Genomic DNA, 18,862 nt, shown 5'->3' with positions numbered 1-18,862 from the left:
TTTCTTTTCTCTTGGGGAATTTCATTCTTATTTAAAATTGGTCGAAGCTGATTGATCGAAATATAGTTCTTATCATAAACAACCGTCACTGCTAGACTACTTTACCATTAAGTTAAAGACCCATAGATTTTAACAAAGTTCTTTCCCTCTCATCTAAAAAAAAGTTGATGAAATAGCAGCACTATAGCGTACATAGTATATATAATCTAATATAAAAGAAAAACGGAAGAGTTGAATGAAGAGTTGCTCAAAAGAATATCGAACACTTTCAGATCTCAATACCATCATTTATTTTCGACATTGAATGTGAGGCAGCAGCAGCACCGTTGAGCTACATAAATAAATGCCAAGGGATACGAACACGTCACTAAAAGTTTCTTCCCCAATTGAATGCAGAACGATCATAAAAATGTAAATCTAATAATGTTTGTTGTTTGAAGGAAACAAAAACAATTTTCATCATTCTGCGATTGTACGGAGATTACAAACATATTATTATTTTATCTACAAATACAATAAAAGTCAAACCATAATATGCATTACGTATATGGTTTTAAATTTAATGTTGAAAAACTATAATCAGTAACTAATCTATGAAAAATGTATGAGAAAATGAAAAATATAGATACATACATAGATGATCAGTGATAATTTCTCATTTTCAAGATCCCTCCCCAAAAATAAGTTATTTAAATGCAGTTGTATACATGCATATAATACCAACATATTATCAACTTCTTATTCTGAAAGAAAAACAAAGAGAAAAAACAAAACACAATGTGGTTTAAGCTACAAACAAACACAAACACCAACAAGTTCATTTTCATACAGGCATGTAATCATAAATAAAATAAACTGCCATATATATTTAAATATATGCACTTCACTTCGTTTATACCCTCATACCTGGCTTAACTGCAATTTGGATATTTTTATTATTCTAGTCACACCCAACATACACTTCCTATGAATACTTGGAATCTCTTTTTGAAGCTTTAGTTATGTGATTTTTATTTTGTATCCTCACTTTGTCTATTAAGATGTTCGATGCTTGATCAGATCTTTCTGATGTTAGTTTTACTGCAAGCATTATATGTCGGATCATCGAATATTTGGCATTGAATACACCAGTCCAGCGAACCATTTTTCCGTATAATTTAATCGCTAGATACTTGTAGTAGTTTTTTTGTTTCTTAATTGAAAGCCAGTCTTAAAGTCTTCAAGTCTTGTTTTTGTTGAACAATTAGGCCGTTAAGCGATGTATGAGCGTATATACACAATTTGTATTCATATAAAATCACTCGTTTCAACGTTTAACAACATTAAAAAGCTACATACCCACATATATACCACATACCCAAACATACATACAAACAAACATGCATCTATGAATACAAAATATACGTAAAATTATGTTGTTTGTCGACATTAGTCTATGTATCCGAAAAAAAGAAATTATACCAAACAACTGGAAAAACAGTGAACAAAAAACCACAAAAATATTGTTAAGAATTCCAATAACAAGACACAAGCAAAAACACTTTGAATACCTAAATCAAAACAAAAATTCAACAAGATAATTGAAAACAAAAGATAAAAGAAAAGTCACTCTCAAACAATTAGAATGAATTTTAAGATTGCCTTTGTTCAATGGAAAAGATTTGTATTAGACGATTCTATAATCGACTGTCTGCCAATAAAATTAACCTTGAATAACATTAAGCCGAAATTAAACTTTATAAGCTTATGAATACTTGGAAAACAAATCGTTCGGTCTCCAAAACTATTGTAAATGACAATTAAATAAACTACCAATATGATATAACAACAATAAACACAAACACTGTGTACGAATTTTGATCTGTTGTATGTAAGATGTTTTGATCTGTAAGTATGTACATATGTATGTACATATATGTACATATATGTATGTTTTTATTATACCGTAAGTATGTACATATGTATGTATGTATACATATACATATGTACATATGTATGGTTTTAATTTACCAATGTTCTGGTAAGGCTCCTGTCCTGTTTTCAACATCTTATCGATTTGTTGTTGCACCGTTTTATTGTTCTTAACGCCATTGTTCACCTTTAATGTTCTTTTAAATCATGCAAATCCGTATGGAAAATAGAATTGGTTTGCTCTGGAATCTTGCATGGTGTGTGAGTGCTTCCTTGCCTCCTTCCTGATGTTCCCAGGGTGTCTTCAGAGTGCGCTCAAGTGGGATAGGGATACTGCAATGGCGTACATACTCGTAAGTACGAATATGTAAATATTTAAGTTTCCGTGTTGCTTTATTTTGCTTTCTATAAACGAACGGTGTACATAGTTATTCGCCGGTTGGTTCTCGTTGCGAAAATGTTCATTAGAAGCTCTCATGTTCATATTGGCCTATCTACACCGTTTTTCCCCTACAAACTCCATTTAAAAGCAATACAGATATTTTGATACACATTTTTCAAGTTCAAGTAGGCGTAGAGTTTTTTTTTATTTATTTAAAATTTTACACACTCGAAATCTTACAACTGGCCGCACGTTGGATCGGCTGGTGGGCGTGCCGGAAGACAAGCTGGTCGAGGCCCATGGCAGCTTCCACACCAACCACTGCATTAAGTGCAAAAAGGATGACGGAGGAGATCTTCGCTGATCGGCTGCCCAAGTGCACGGCATGCAAGAAAATTGTGAAGCCGGACATTGTTTTCTTTGGGGAAGACTTGCCCGAAAAGTTCCACAAAAGTTTGGATGGAGACTTCAAGGAGTGCGATCTGCTGATCATCATGGGCACCTCGCTGGAAGTGCATCCGTTTGCAGCTTTGGCGCAGTACCCTGGACCGCGCTGTTTGCGTCTCTTGATCAATCGCGATGCCGTGGGTCGTCCCAAGTTTACCACCTGGATGGATGACCAAAATGAAGATTGTCTGCGGCAACATCCGCTTGGCACTGGGCTCGACGAAAACAGCGAGTCATGTATTGACTTGGCGGAGCAGTATTCAAAGACGACTTTCACCCACCCACGTCGAGGATCTTCAGGTACTTGATCCGATTTTGAGATATATTAATTAGTATTGATTGAAGTTCATCCCACCGTGGTGTGACCGATGAAAACAGCGCTGGCGCCGCGCAGCTCATTGATCAGACGATGAACAGCAGACAGCAGACAGCAGACTGCAGCTCCAGCTCGAAAACATCATCACATCCGTTCTTGTGAACTCCTCTCTCGAGTTCGATGTTTCGGAATTGTGGATGGCAGCAGGACAGCAGGTTCAGGAAAGCCCAATCCATGCTGCCCAGGCAAGCGGCATCCAGCTCATATCAGCTCGTAGCTGGTCAGCAGCACGTTGAACTTGCATTGGGTGGTGCGCAGACGGGAGACCTTGCTGCCACGTATGGCTCCCTCCTCGAAGCTCAGCTCATTCTCGCGTATCGCCGCACGCGAGTCCTTGTCCCCGATGTACGTGATGCAGTAGAAATCGGGTGCCCACAGCTCGAACTCACGCTCCCAATTGACGAGCGTGGACAGTGCGACAGCCACCAGAATCGGCCCACGGCAGTGACCCTCCTGGTACAGCGAGTGAAGAAAGGTCACAGTCACAGTTGTTGCGGCTACTGATCCTGTGTCTACTTCTGTTGCTGATGCTTCCGCTGTGTGTGGTTTAGGGTTTTATTTTGAGTTGTGTAGCTGTGACTGAAAGATTTAAAATTGTTTCGAAAAGTATTTATATGATTGCAAAATAATGTAATTTTCGTTGTGTTCGTTTGCAAAAATGTTTAGTAAAAATAGTGAAAAAGTGACATCCTGAAACAGTTTCCTTTTTAAATAACAAAGATTTGAGCAAAAACCCAACGAACTGATTAAATTATTTTACGTTAAAAACACACAAGTGTGCCATTGATGTAGTCGTCATCGAACATAACAAATTCATAAACATTCAACGTCGCATCTCGACTAACTAACCACAACAAAAATTTCATTATTTCCCAATAATAAATATATTTATTAAATTCCGTAACGCCATTAGTTCTGGGTTGTAATCGCCGTCGAATCGTCATGTCCAACCCACCAGTTCGCCGTATAACAACGCTGAAAGGCATTTTGTCAATGCCGCGAGTCGTTCGGGGTCGCAATTTTTTGAAGGAAAATAAATTGAGTTTGCGCCAGCTCGAGAAATCAACAACTGAGAAGCTGGATGCCAAGAAGCCAGTGCGTCCTAAATGGATGCCAACTATGCGCCGCGAGGGCTCTGAGATGTTGGATTCGAAATCAGACAGACCTTCACCGGTATCGGAGAAAAAACAGAACAAGACCCAGGACAAAACCATCCTGGCACAAAACCGTAAAAGCTTGCGTTCGTATCAACAATCGGGTGGGGCCGGTTCAGACTCTGACGAACGTCTCGGCGGTTTGGAAGAGCCCCATACTGCCTTTGATGATCCGTCGGAGAATACTGAGAAAGATTTTGTATACTCGACGGACAACTACTCAGAGTACTGCAGTTCTTGCGGCACACAACGCAGCGCCACGAGCATTGGCACACAGACGGAGGACATCAAGGATGAACTTTATCTTACAAATGCCCTTAAAAAGTAAGAAAATATAACTGAAGCCATACATACCTTTATGTAACATCTTTGTACTATTTTAGGTGCAGTTTTGATGGTGGATCCATAATGTCCAATCGGTACAACGATAATGACGAAGAGGAGGAGCTGCTCTCGCCTCGCAAAAATATGAATGACTGGAACAAAATGCCAATGCCCGATTATGATCTAAACACTAAAGTTTCTTCGGATGAGGAGGCTCCTCTCAGTGCCCGCAGCCGCTATACAGTGGCAACAATGGCATCAACTGCCACCAGCACCACGTCGATAGGTTCCAAGCGCCGCGAGCACAAGCTTGGCTCACGCGACCAGTTGCGTCTTCCGCGTTACTTGGAGAAGATGAAGCGTGAAAGCGCCGCCGCTTTGGCCAAACAGCTTGCCGATGCACCAGATCCGGACTGTCCACGCGGTCACAGTCTGCTCACGGAGCAGGAACGTCTAGGCCGCTTGAATAGCGCCCAGAGCCGCTATGACGGTCTCATTCGTGAGGTAAATCACATGCCCTTCACCTCACAGAGTCTGTGGGTGCGCAGTCGAAAGGACGAAATCAACAAAGAGCTGGACATGGTCGATAGGGAAATCCGTTTCTACTCGAAGCCCAAAGTCTATATCGACTCCAGCAAATCATATTTCAAGTAAATCCAGATAGCTGTGCTGGAAAAAAAATTACCTCTGTTCATTAACTTATTGGTATTCAGTTTCAAATTCAAATTAAAAATCGTTAAAGCTGCAAGGTTGTTCTTTTTATACCCGGTACTCGACGAGTAAATAGGGTATATTTCATAGAAGGAAACGTTTGCGACCCCATAAAGCATATATATTCTTGATCCGCATCAATAGCCGAATCTGTTTGTCCGTCTGTCCGTCCGTCCGTCTTGTTTGTCGGCTAATTTTTAGAGACTGTAAGAGCTAGAGCCACCAAATGTGGCCTTCAGACTGCTGTATACTCACACTGATAACAGCGCCAGCGCTGTTTTCATCGGTCACACTACGGTGATCTCAAAATCGGATCAAGTACCTGAAGATCCTCGACGTGGGTGGGTGAAAGTCGTCTTTGAATACTGCTCCGCCAAGTCAATACATGACTCGCTGTTTTCGTCGAGCCCAGTGCCAAGCGGATGTTGCCGCAGACAATCGTCGTTTTGGTCATCCATCCAGGTGGTAAACTTGGGACGACCCACGGCATCGCGATTGATCAAGAGACGCAAACAGCGCGGTCCAGGGTACTGCGCCAAAGCTGCAAACGGATGCACTTCCAGCGAGGTGCCCATGATGATCAGCAGATCGCACTCCTTGAAGTCTCCATCCAAACTTTTGTGGAACTTTTCGGGCAAGTCTTCCCCAAAGAAAACAATGTCCGGCTTCACAATTTTCTTGCATGCCGTGCACTTGGGCAGCCGATCAGCGAAGATCTCCTCCTTCATCCTTTTGCACTTAATGCAGTGGTTGGTGTGGAAGCTGCCATGGGCCTCGACCAGCTTGTCTTCCGGCACGCCCACCAGCCGATCCAACGTGCGGCCAGTTGTAAGATTTCGAGTGTGTAAAATTTTAAATAAATAAAAAAAGAAGGGACTACGCCTACTTGAACTTTTAAAAACCCGTATCAAAATATCTGTATTTAGCTTTTTGTCCATGGAGTTTTTATCTGTCAAAAACGGTGTAGATAGGCCAATATGAACATGAGAGTTTCTCACGAACATTACCGCAACGAGAACGAGCCGGCGATTAACTATGTACACCGTTACAAATTATTGTAAAATCGAATGATTGAAAAATTCCCAAATTATTAAACTAAGCATTAATATTTTATTGCATTCTGCCAGTTAGCAGGAATGGCGTTTTTATGAATGTTAAAATTGTTTGGGATTTGTTTTTACACCCGATACTCGAAGAGTAAATGCCAGGGTATATTGTATTTGTGCGGAAAAATGTAACACGGAAGGAAGACGCTTCCGACCACACATGGCCAGACATGGCTCATGTCTGTCTGTCCGCATGTCCATCCGTCTTGTTGAGCGCTTGTATCTCAGAGACCATAAGAGACCACCTAGGCTTCTGTATGCTCACACTTCCACAAGTGTATTTCAAAAAAACTCTACCCGCCCCTTCCGCCACCAAAAGGGCCAAAATATCTGCTGTATCCACATGGATTTTAAAGATAAAGGCCAATATGAAGATAAGAGAACTAAAAGAACGCCATGCCGTAAGGAAAATCGAAAGATTGAAAAATTTATCAAATCACTGAATTTTATTGATTAGATTTTTATCATTATTATAGCCAGAATGAAGAGATTAATTTGCAGTGGCTAACGCCACCCCGTTCAGAATTTTTTAATATTTTTTTGCACATTCTCTCATATCACTCTGCTTGTTGCAGTGTGCGGCTCTAGGGGAGGAGGGCGAGCTAAAAGAGCGTGTTGAAGTGAGAAGTGATATACATGTAGATGAAAACAAAATAAAATTATTATATATAAAATATAATAAAATGTAAAACTGGAAAATAACTACTCTGGTACAGATGGTACTGGTACTGTACTGGTACTGAGAAACGGGTATAATAGTTGTGACGCGTAAGAAGCGTCTTACTGGTGTAAAATGTAAAACTGGAAAATAACAACTATGGTACAGATGGTACTGGTACTGTACTGGTACTGAGTACCGGGTATAAAAGTTGTGACGCGTAAGAAGCGTCTCACTCATTACTCCTCGTTTTTGTATTTTTTTGTATATTGTATTTCTGTTGAAAAATTGATGTATGTAACGCAGAGAAGGAAACGTTTCCTACCCCATAAAATATATATGTATATTCTTGATCAGCATCAATAACCGAGTCGATATAGTCATGTCTGCCTGTCCGTTCGTCCGTCCGTCCATCCGTCGGTTTTGTTCTGGATCTCAGAGACTATAAAAGCTAGAGCCACTAATGCGGCGGATCGCTGTATGCTCACACTGTTACAAGTGTATTTCAAAACATCGCGGGGGGCGAGCTGAAAGAGCGTGTTGGCGTAAGAATTGATGTAGATTTAGAAGTGGATGTAGTTGTACATGACATATGTAGAAAAAATTTGAAATGTCAAATGTAAAATGGGGGAAAAAAAACAATGAGATACAGGATATCCTAACTGAGTTGTCCCCTCTCGTTTTTTTCTTTTTTTGGACACAAATATTTAACACATGTTTAAGTTTGCAATAAAACTCGTTAAATAGGAAATTTATTTAGCTATAGGTACAGACATACATACAAACAAACATGCATCTACGAATACAAAATATACGTAAAATTATGTTGTTTGTCGATATTAGTCTATGTATCCGAAAAGAAATTATACCAAACAACTAAAAAAACAGTGAACAAAAAACCAAAAAAAAATTCTTAAGAATCCCAATAACAAGACACAAGCAAAAACACTTTGAATACCTAAAACAAAACAAAAATTCAACAAGATAATTGAAAACAAAAGATAAAAGAAAAGTCACTCTCAAACAATTAGAATGAATTTTAAGATTGCCTTTGTTCAATGGAAAAGATTTGTATTAGACGATTTTATAATCGACTGTCTGCCAATAAAATTAACCTTGAATAACATTAAGCCGAAATTAAACTTTATAAGCTTATGAATACTTGGAAAACAAATCGTTCGGTCTCCAAAACTATTGTAAATGACAATTAAATAAACTACCAATATGATATAACAACAATAAACACAAACACTGTGTACGAATTTTGATCTGTTGTATGTAAGATGTTTTGATCTGTAAGTATGTACATATGTATGTACATATATGTATGTTTTTATTATACCGTAAGTATGTACATATGTATGTATGTATATGTACATATACATATGTACATATGTATGGTTTTAATTTACCAATGTTCTGGTAAGGCTCCTGTCCTGTTTTCAACATCTTATCGATTTGTTGTTGCACCGTTTTATTGTTCTTAACGCCATTGTTCACCTTTAATGTTCTTTTAAATCATGCAAATCCGTATGGAAAATATAATTGGTTTGCTCTGGAATCTTGCATGGTGTGTGAGTGCTTCCTTGCCTCCTTCCTGATGTTCCCAGGGTGTCTTCAGAGTGCGCTCAAGTGGGATAGGGATACTGCAATGGCGTACATACTCGTAAGTACAAATATGTAAATATTTAAGTTTCCGTGTTGCTTTATTTTGCTTTCTATAAACGAACGGTGTACATAGTTATTCGCCGGTTGGTTCTCGTTGCGAAAATGTTCATTAGAAGCTCTCATGTTAATATTGGCCAACCTACACCGTTTTCCCGTTACAAACTCAATTTAAAAGCAATACAGATATTTTGATACACATTTTTCAATTTCAAGTAGGCGTAGAGTTTTTTTTATTTATTTAAAATTTTACACACTCGAAATCTTACAACTGGCCGCACGTTGGATCGGCTGGCGGGCGTGCCGGAAGACAAGCTGGTCGAGGCCCATGGCAGCTTCCACACCAACCACTGCATTAAGTGCAAAAAGGATGAAGGAGGAGATCTTCGCTGATCGGCTGCCCAAGTGCACGGCATGCAAGAAAATTGTGAAGCCGGACATTGTTTTCTTTGGGGAAGACTTGCCCGAAAAGTTCCACAAAAGTTTGGATGGAGACTTCAAGGAGTGCGATCTGCTGATCATCATGGGCACCTCGCTGGAAGTGCATCCGTTTGCAGCTTTGGCGCAGTACCCTGGACCGCGCTGTTTGCGTCTCTTGATCAATCGCGATGCCGTGGGTCGTCCCAAGTTTACCACCTGGATGGATGACCAAAATGAAGATTGTCTGCGGCAACATCCGCTTGGCACTGGGCTCGACGAAAACAGCGAGTCATGTATTGACTTGGCGGAGCAGTATTCAAAGACGACTTTCACCCACCCACGTCGAGGATCTTCAGGTACTTGATCCGATTTTGAGATATATTAATTAGTATTGATTGAAGTTCATCCCACCGTGGTGTGACCGATGAAAACAGCGCTGGCGCCGCGCAGCTCATTGATCAGACGATGAACAGCAGACAGCAGACTGCAGCTCCAGCTCGAAAACATCATCACATCCGTTCTTGTGAACTCCTCTCTCGAGTTCGATGTTTCGGAATTGTGGATGGCAGCAGGACAGCAGGTTCAGGAAAGCCCAATCCATGCTGCCCAGGCAAGCGGCATCCAGCTCATATCAGCTCGTAGCTGGTCAGCAGCACGTTGAACTTGCATTGGGTGGTTCGCAGACGGGAGACCTTGCTGCCACGTATGGCTCCCTCCTCGAAGCTCAGCTCATTCTCGCGTATCGCCGCACGCGAGTCCTTGTCCCCGATGTACGTGATGCAGTAGAAATCGGGTGCCCACAGCTCGAACTCACGCTCCCAATTGACGAGCGTGGACAGTGCGACAGCCACCAGAAACGGCCCACGGCAGTGACCCTCCTGGTACAGCGAGTGAAGAAAGGTCACAGTCACAGTTGTTGCGGCTACTGATCCTGTGTCTACTTCTGTTGCTGATGCTTCCGCTGTGTGTGGTTTAGGGTTTTATTTTGAGTTGTGTAGCTGTGACTGAAAGATTTAAAATTGTTTCGAAAAGTATTTATATGATTGCAAAATAATGTAATTTTCGTTGTGTTCGTTTGCAAAAATGTTTAGTAAAAATAGTGAAAAAGTGACATCCTGAAACAGTTTCCTTTTTAAATAACAAAGATTTGAGCAAAAACCCAACGAACTGATTAAATTATTTTACGTTAAAAACACACAAGTGTGCCATTGATGTAGTCGTCATCGAACATAACAAATTCATAAACATTCAACGTCGCATCTCGACTAACTAACCACAACAAAAATTTCATTATTTCCCAATAATAAATATATTTATTAAATTCCGTAACGCCATTAGTTCTGGGTTGTAATCGCCGTCGAATCGTCATGTCCAACCCACCAGTTCGCCGTATAACAACGCTGAAAGGCATTTTGTCAATGCCGCGAGTCGTTCGGGGTCGCAATTTTTTTGAAGGAAAATAAATTGAGTTTGCGCCAGCTCGAGAAATCAACAACTGAGAAGCTGGATGCCAAGAAGCCAGTGCGTCCTAAATGGATGCCAACTATGCGCCGCGAGGGCTCTGAGATGTTGGATTCGAAATCAGACAGACCTTCACCGGTATCGGAGAAAAAACAGAACAAGACCCAGGACAAAACCATCCTGGCACAAAACCGTAAAAGCTTGCGTTCGTATCAACAATCGGGTGGGGCCGGTTCAGACTCTGACGAACGTCTCGGCGGTTTGGAAGAGCCCCATACTGCCTTTGATGATCCGTCGGAGAATACTGAGAAAGATTTTGTATACTCGACGGACAACTACTCAGAGTACTGCAGTTCTTGCGGCACACAACGCAGCGCCACGAGCATTGGCACACAGACGGAGGACATCAAGGATGAACTTTATCTTACAAATGCCCTTAAAAAGTAAGAAAATATAACTGAAGCCATACATACCTTTATGTAACATCTTTGTACTATTTTAGGTGCAGTTTTGATGGTGGATCCATAATGTCCAATCGGTACAACGATAATGAGGAAGAGGAGGAGCTGCTCTCGCCTCGCAAAAAAATATGAATGACTGGAACAAAATGCCAATGCCCGATTATGATCTAAACACTAAAGTTTCTTCGGATGAGGAGGCTCCTCTCAGTGCCCGCAGCCGCTATACAGTGGCAACAATGGCATCAACTGCCACCAGCACCACGTCGATAGGTTCCAAGCGCCGCGAGCACAAACAAACAGCTCACGCGACCAGTTGCGTCTTCCGCGTTACTTGAGAAGATGAAGCGTGAAAGCGCCGCCGCTTTGGCCAAACAGCTTGCCGATGCACCAGATCCGGACTGTCCACGCGGTCACAGTCTGCTCACGGAGCAGGAACGTCTAGGCCGCTTGAATAGCGCCCAGAGCCGCTATGACGGTCTCATTCGTGAGGTAAATCACATGCCCTTCACCTCACAGAGTCTGTGGGTGCGCAGTCGAAAGGACGAAATCAACAAAGAGCTGGACATGGTCGATAGGGAAATCCGTTTCTACTCGAAGCCCAAAGTCTATATCGACTCCAGCAAATCATATTTCAAGTAAATCCAGATAGCTGTGCTGGAAAAAAAAATTACCTCTGTTCATTAACTTATTGGTATTCAGTTTCAAATTCAAATTAAAAATCGTTAAAGCTGCAAGGTTGTTCTTTTTATACCCGGTACTCGACGAGTAAATAGGGTATATTTCATAGAAGGAAACGTTTGCGACCCCATAAAGCATATATATTCTTGATCCGCATCAATAGCCGAATCTGTTTGTCCGTCTGTCCGTCCGTCCGTCTTGTTTGTCGGCTAATTTTTAGAGACTGTAAGAGCTAGAGCCACCAAATGTGGCCTTCAGACTGCTGTATACTCACACTGATAACAGCGCCAGCGCTGTTTTCATCGGTCACACTACGGTGATCTCAAAATCGGATCAAGTACCTGAAGATCCTCGACGTGGGTGGGTGAAAGTCGTCTTTGAATACTGCTCCGCCAAGTCAATACATGACTCGCTGTTTTCGTCGAGCCCAGTGCCAAGCGGATGTTGCCGCAGACAATCGTCGTTTTGGTCATCCATCCAGGTGGTAAACTTGGGACGACCCACGGCATCGCGATTGATCAAGAGACGCAAACAGCGCGGTCCAGGGTACTGCGCCAAAGCTGCAAACGGATGCACTTCCAGCGAGGTGCCCATGATGATCAGCAGATCGCACTCCTTGAAGTCTCCATCCAAACTTTTGTGGAACTTTTCGGGCAAGTCTTCCCCAAAGAAAACAATGTCCGGCTTCACAATTTTCTTGCATGCCGTGCACTTGGGCAGCCGATCAGCGAAGATCTCCTCCTTCATCCTTTTTGCACTTAATGCAGTGGTTGGTGTGGAAGCTGCCATGGGCCTCGACCAGCTTGTCTTCCGGCACGCCCGCCAGCCGATCCAACGTGCGGCCAGTTGTAAGATTTCGAGTGTGTAAAATTTTAAATAAATAAAAAAAACTCTACGCCTACTTGAACTTGAAAAATGTGTATCAAAATATCTGTATTGCTTTTAAATGGAGTTTGTAGGGGAAAAACGGTGTAGATAGGCCAATATGAACATGAGAGTTTCTCACGAACATTACCGCAACGAGAACGAGCCGGCGATTAACTATGTACACCGTTACAAATTATTGTAAAATCGAAAGATTGAAAAATTCCCAAATTATTAAACTAAGCATTAATATTTTATTGCATTCTGCCAGTTAGCAGGAAGTTATGAATGTTAAAATTGTATTTGTTTTTTTACACCCGATACTCGAAGAGTAAATAGGGTATATTGTATTTGTGCGGAAAAAATGTAACACAGAAGGAAGCGCTTCCGACCACACATGGCCATGTCTGTCTGTCCGCATGTCCATCCGTCTTGTTGAGCGCTTGTATCTCAGAGACCATAAGAGACCACCTAGGCTTCTGTATGCTCACACTTCCACAAGTGTATTTCAAAATTTCGACCCGCCCCCTTCCGCCACCAAAAAGGGCCAAAATCTGCTGTATCCACAATTTTAAAGATAAAGAAGATAAGAGAACTAAAAAGGCCATGCCGTAAGGAAAGACCTTAATTTATCAGATCACTGAATTGAGATTAGATTTTGATCATTATTATAGCCAGAATGAAGAAATTAATTTGCAGTGGCTAACGCCACCCCGTTCAGAATTTTTTAATATTTTTTTTTGCACACTTCCATCAAGTGTTGCATTTCAAAAACATGTAATGAAAACAAAATAAAATTATTATATATAAAATATAATAAAATGTAAAACTGGAAAATAACTACTCTGGTACAGATGGTACTGGTACTGTACTGGTACTGAGAAACGGGTATAATAGTTGTGACGCGTAAGAAGCGTCTTACTGGTGTAAAATGTAAAACTGGAAAATAACAACTATGGTACAGATGGTACTGGTACTGTACTGGTACTGAGTACCGGGTATAAAAGTTGTGACGCGTAAGAAGCGTCTCACTCATTACTCCTCGTTTTTGTATTTTTTTGTATATTGTATTTCTGTTGAAAAATTGATGTATGTAACGCAGAGAAGGAAACGTTTCCTACCCCATAAAATATATATGTATATTCTTGATCAGCATCAATAACCGAGTCGATATAGTCATGTCTGCCTGTCCGTTCGTCCGTCCGTCCGTCCGTCCATCCGTCGGTTTTGTTCTGGATCTCAGAGACTATAAAAGCTAGAGCCACTAATGCGGCGGATCGCTGTATGCTCACACTGTTACAAGTGTATTTCAAAACATCGCGGGGGGCGAGCTGAAAGAGCGTGTTGGCGTAAGAAGTGATGTAGATTTAGAAGTGGATGTAGTTGTACATGACATATGTAGAACAAATTTGAAATGTCAAATGTAAAATGGGGGAAAAAAAACAATGAGATACAGGATATCCTAACTGAGTTGTCCCCTCTCGTTTTTTTCTTTTTTTGGACACAAATATTTAACACATGTTTAAGTTTGCAATAAAACTAGTTAAATAGGAAATTTATTTAGCTTTAGGTAACTACACTCATTTTTAATAATCACAGTTTTTCGTAGCAGTTGTTGTTTTTCCACATAGCATGCAGGTTTCGTCGACAACGAACTTGTTGTTTTGTCCATAACAGCCCGCTGTTAACGAAACCCGACTTCAATGTGGATTTTAAGCATAAGAAACTTATATAAATAATAATAATATAATATCAGAATTGGTCTTGGTACGCTGATGCTGCTAGAACCTCGTAAGCAAGATTCCAAGCACAGTGGAAATATATCATTTAAAATGTAGGGACAGATGCCAATGGGAGAATGGATTTTTTGAATTAACATTAACTGTTAATGGTCCATGAACAATGATATGCATATGAAACCACTCTAAAACAATTCTTAGTTTTTCGACTATTAAGGCCTTAACACCGCTCCACTCCCGAAGAGATTATGTATTTTGCAGAGAAACTTTTTTTTTTAAATATTTGGGTGGGAAAAATGAAAACACAAATTTCTAAGCGAATAATTAAAGTGTCATGGTTAAGAAGCTTATACAGTCGTATAAAAGAAGGAAAATGATAAAAATTGCATTGAAAATAAACAGTTTACATACAATATTGTATCTGCATAGATGGTTGAACTTATATTGCTGTCGTAGGATGGCGTAGGATGGCGTAGGATGGCCCATTGTCTTGTCCGCTTCACAGTTGTTTCCATATTTGCTTTTCCTCAGGATTAAATGCTTCAACTTCAATGGTCAAAGATGGTCTATCAACAACGAAGAAACGTTTGCTGAAATGTTTAGATTGTGTGAAACAATACATATGTATGTGTGTGTTGTGGGTAATTTTTCTCTTTTCGTGAAAGCATGCGAATAAGATTTATTATTGTCCTAAACATATTTGAACAACTCTGCTGATATGAAGCTCCTTAAGATTCATATTAGAATGCGCTTTTCACGGTACATTTAAAAATCGAATTTCTCTTTGAAGGCAGTCATCGTGGATGGCACGCATCAGACCACTGAGGAGTGTAGGCTGAAAGCAAAAATGTTGATGAGTGTTAGATATGTTCATATACTATTGCAAGTGAATTGAAATATGGATATTGTCGCTGGTGGAGTAACAGCGACAAAAACAAGCAAGTAAATAATTCACTTAAAATCAAATAAAATGTAATTTACTTTCAACGGAAGGAAGGAAACTCTGTGCGGAGCACAGCACTCAGAGGAGGGGTGTCACTTAAGCCGACAGTCGTGGCCCAGCCCGGCACGGCTACTGTTCGGTTCTGTCTGTTTTACTGCTTATAAAATGCAGACAGTTCATCCTGCGGGTAGAGGACGGGACAGCGTGAATCAAGCGACTAACAGCAAAAGAGAAAACAAAAAAATTGGGGGAAAAAAGGAATTGGCTAAAAAAAAAACCATCCAGAGGCAAAGCTAACTTTTACGGACCGATCTTTTTATACTCTAAAACATAGATGACAAATAAATTTACATATCCATCGGCTGAGTTTTTAAACGATTTTTTCTGGTGTTACGACAAAGATAAAGTGAAACTAATTGTTGATTTTTATTCTGAGAGAAACTGAGAGATGAGTTCAGAATTGGGAACTCATCACTTTTTGGTTATTTGCTTTTGCTATTGCTTTATTTTATATATTCTATGGATACTCAGCTTCCCACTGAGCAATTCTAAGCATAATTCCCTTTTCAGAGATATCAACTAAATGGCATAAATTAATCTGATTATTTTATTCTTAACTGGCTCTGGAAAAAAATATAAATCGCTTACTTGATAGTCCTTTTTTTATTCTTCAACGTTTGCAAAATGTAAACAATTAAAATGTTAGTTTTATAGTATGCTCGGCACTAACATTCCAACATCATCGTTCAAAGTATTCAAAACTGACTCACATTACTTACAATCACAATCTGCATAAATAATAAACAAACGTAAAGAAACGATAAACGCCAATTAGCCATCATGTTTCTGAACTTGTAAGCATACAATTAGAGAGTATTGATCAAAATTAAGCGTTTCCTTTATAGAGTGAGTAAGGTTCTCTTTACTGGCGCCCAGCAAAAAATACAAAAAATTAATTTTAATGAAACCAACGACAATCAGAAGCACCGAGCGCTGAATGCAAAAGTGACAACGCGCTCAATCAATTCAAATCTAAGAAATGGACTCAAAAATTGTCACATCGTGAAGAAATCTCCTCCCTTGGATACAGTCCAAGTTGTTCCCAAAATCGAGAGCAGGCTAAGCGATGGCATTATCAAATTAACGAAACCAACAACGATCCAGATGGGTGAAGCCATTCAAACCGCAAAACTTACGGGCAAACGTATTTTAATCAGTGAGAAAGACTTAAGCACAGATGATGGTAAACTGCCGCTAACATTCGTTGCTCAATCGCAGTACAAAACCAACAAGAGTCGCTTCTTGGTAAGTTTTTGGACTAAAAAATTTCTTAAGCCCCACTTGAACAAACAAAAATTTGTACAGGAAAGGACCAATGCTCAGAAACCAAAAATTGACTACGATGTTCACGTTTTCACGGCTGAAACTCAAGAATTAATGCTCCGTTCAGTCTCTGCCGATGACGTTCGCAAAATAAAGCGATCATTGGATGTGCCAGAGTTATCAGTGATGCGGGTACGCTCAGAGAGTCGGGTGATATCTATCCGTGAAATGGACATTGACGAAAGTGACTGCGAATCATTGACTGAATCAGTGGACTCAATAAACGATATGTCGGCTTTTAAGCCCATCGACAACATGCAGCTTGAGCTTATATCACCTGTCAAATATTTGACAGCCTCTGTTAAGCCACTAGAATTGAATCCACCACAAACTGCGCTCCTATGTTATATGATTAATTTCGCTCACTTGGTTTTCGCGATTGCCTGTCTTCGAGGAATATTTTAGGCAAAATTGCATGATTCCTAATGGGTAATGGGATCCATTTAGTTTTATATTCCGATAGCTAGCTAGTTTCTCAAGTAATACAAAATGCTTATGTATTTGGTAACCAAATTCTTAAGGTTCCTAAACCCCTGTATTTGTGAAAGCAATTGTTTTATAACTGAATAAAAACGTTGTAAGAAACAGAAGTTATTTATAAGTCGAGTGAGTTTTTGGACTAGTTGCCGAGCGGAGACCAGCAAATTTGTGTAATTGTGTAAACATACATATGTACATACATATGTATGTAGATAGCCATACATACATTTTTATGTACATTTATGTACATATTTACATAGGCAGGTGAGAGCACAACACTTTTGTACACTTCTGTACATTTTAAACTTGAAATCTTCTTTCCATAATTCAACCGTAAAATGAAAAGCCCAGGCAGTTTTCCAAGTCACACCATGAAGCAACATCCAGTCAGAGTCCTAAAGGCGGTCTGGCCAGAGGCACTCACAGTGGCAGTGGCTGTGGCTGTGGCAGTGGTAGGCGAGAGAATCAGACACCAAGATTCAGGACTCAGGATTCGGGCACGATGGTGCCTGGGCTGGGCTGGACTGGGGGTATGAGGTTATAGGTATAGAAATGTTGTTAAAAGCTAACACTGCCAGTGGTGGGGCAATCAAACCGAAAACGATGTTTGCAGGACAGGACTTTTGGTTTCGGGGTATTTGTCTTTCCACTTTCTTGGGCGTCAGTTGTGCGAGGAGCAAAATCACATTACAATTTACACGGGGCGGCAGCGTCGGGGGCCACAAGGGGTTGTTTTCCCTCTGAAGATTTGTGCTGTCTGTGCCTGTTCCGCCTGTCCCTTCTGTCTCTACACATACATATACATAAATATTGTGTGTGTGTTTTGGGTTAGACCCATATTAGCACTTGACAATGACCAATTTTGCAAAGTGATAACATTTTATTCCACTTTAGTGCATACCTGCAGGGCGCAATGCATAGAAAAGCCTCGGGGATCGAGGACAGTACATTTTCACTATTAAAGATCTGTAAATATTTTTGTTGCTGCCTTAAGAAAAAACTTAGAGCAAACATTTTTCATAAATTCGGAACTGTGCTGTCTTTCCACCATCTGCTTTCAAAGTTTTCCCGATTTTAATTGCTTTATTAATGCTCGAGATTTTTGGATACAACACTTTGCCATCCTTTGGCTTGTCACTGTGTCTGTTGTCTGCTATTTTAACACAAAAGCCTGAATGCACATTAGCGTAGGTTGGACCTTCGCTTTTTTCTACCTTATATTTACATACATATTCTTAAAAAGGGATGGATGTTCGTATGTGTGTGTGTGTGTGTGTGTGTGTGTGTGTGCACATACCCGTACTCAACCGCAATAATAAAGTTTGCTGCCAGCCAATTTGGATCTAATGCACTCAAAGTGCTATAAAAGGGTGGTTGCAGTTGCTGCCAATGCCGATGCCAATGTCGATGTCGATGTCGATGCCTTTGCCTTTTGCTCGGTAAAAAGCCCAGTATATAAATCGAATTATTGGACGTAAAGTCAACGTACAACAATGATGCTGCAGTGACAACCAATTTGCTGTTGCTGTTGCTGGTTCGTGTTGTTGTTTTTTTTTGTTTTCCAATACAAAAATAAAATAACGCAATTTACAGTACCTAATTATATTAAAAACGGCACAAACGAACGCACCAGACTCCTGGTTCGAGCCTCGACCGCAGTCACAGCCACAGGAACAGCCACATACCCCACGGTAGCCAC

General features: G+C 40.5%; 6 protein-coding genes and 1 pseudogene across 7 annotated transcripts; 5 read left to right on the top strand and 2 right to left on the bottom strand.

Moving 5' to 3' along the window:
• Nucleotides 1-2,619: 2,619 nt before the first annotated feature.
• Nucleotides 2,620-3,048, top strand: LOC117892461 (NAD-dependent protein deacetylase Sirt2-like). The gene has a single exon (XM_034798715.1). The coding sequence runs from the start codon at nt 2,635-2,637 to the stop codon at nt 3,046-3,048; it is 414 nt and encodes a 137-aa protein (XP_034654606.1). The 5' UTR covers nt 2,620-2,634.
• Nucleotides 3,049-3,918: 870 nt separating this feature from the next.
• Nucleotides 3,919-5,292, top strand: LOC117891248. The gene is made up of 2 exons (XM_034796598.1): nt 3,919-4,594; nt 4,654-5,292. The coding sequence occupies exons 1-2, from the start codon at nt 4,059-4,061 to the stop codon at nt 5,246-5,248; spliced, it is 1,131 nt and encodes a 376-aa protein (XP_034652489.1). The 5' UTR covers nt 3,919-4,058; the 3' UTR covers nt 5,249-5,292.
• A 327-nt stretch (nt 5,293-5,619) lies between these two features.
• Nucleotides 5,620-6,033, bottom strand: LOC117892439 (NAD-dependent protein deacetylase Sirt2-like). Its single transcript, XM_034798683.1, has one exon. It carries the CDS (start codon nt 6,031-6,033, stop codon nt 5,620-5,622), a length of 414 nt encoding a protein of 137 aa, XP_034654574.1.
• Nucleotides 6,034-9,104: 3,071 nt separating this feature from the next.
• On the top strand, nt 9,105-9,518 carry LOC117892429 (NAD-dependent protein deacetylase Sirt2-like). Its single transcript, XM_034798670.1, has one exon. The coding sequence runs from the start codon at nt 9,105-9,107 to the stop codon at nt 9,516-9,518; it is 414 nt and encodes a 137-aa protein (XP_034654561.1).
• A 1,087-nt stretch (nt 9,519-10,605) lies between these two features.
• Nucleotides 10,606-11,726, top strand: LOC117893045 (annotated as a pseudogene).
• Nucleotides 11,727-12,087: 361 nt separating this feature from the next.
• Nucleotides 12,088-12,616, bottom strand: LOC117892404 (NAD-dependent protein deacetylase Sirt2-like). The gene has a single exon (XM_034798634.1). It carries the CDS (start codon nt 12,541-12,543, stop codon nt 12,088-12,090), a length of 456 nt encoding a protein of 151 aa, XP_034654525.1. The 5' UTR covers nt 12,544-12,616.
• A 3,422-nt stretch (nt 12,617-16,038) lies between these two features.
• On the top strand, nt 16,039-17,225 carry LOC117895077. 2 transcript variants are annotated; one of them, XM_034802478.1, is made up of 3 exons: nt 16,039-16,154; nt 16,206-16,605; nt 16,666-17,225. In XM_034802478.1, exons 1-3 carry the CDS (start codon nt 16,141-16,143, stop codon nt 17,086-17,088), a joined length of 837 nt encoding a protein of 278 aa, XP_034658369.1. In that variant the 5' UTR covers nt 16,039-16,140; the 3' UTR covers nt 17,089-17,225. The 2 variants fall into 2 exon arrangements, with proteins under 2 accessions (XP_034658369.1, XP_034658359.1); XM_034802468.1 differs by having other exon boundaries at nt 16,206-17,225.
• Nucleotides 17,226-18,862: the final 1,637 nt, after the last annotated feature.

The sequence above is a fragment of the Drosophila subobscura genome, chromosome A, assembly GCF_008121235.1.
Source record: "Drosophila subobscura isolate 14011-0131.10 chromosome A, UCBerk_Dsub_1.0, whole genome shotgun sequence".
In the NCBI taxonomy this organism is placed as follows: Eukaryota; Metazoa; Arthropoda; class Insecta; order Diptera; family Drosophilidae; genus Drosophila; species Drosophila subobscura.
This window is presented reverse-complemented; position numbering and strand designations above follow the sequence as displayed.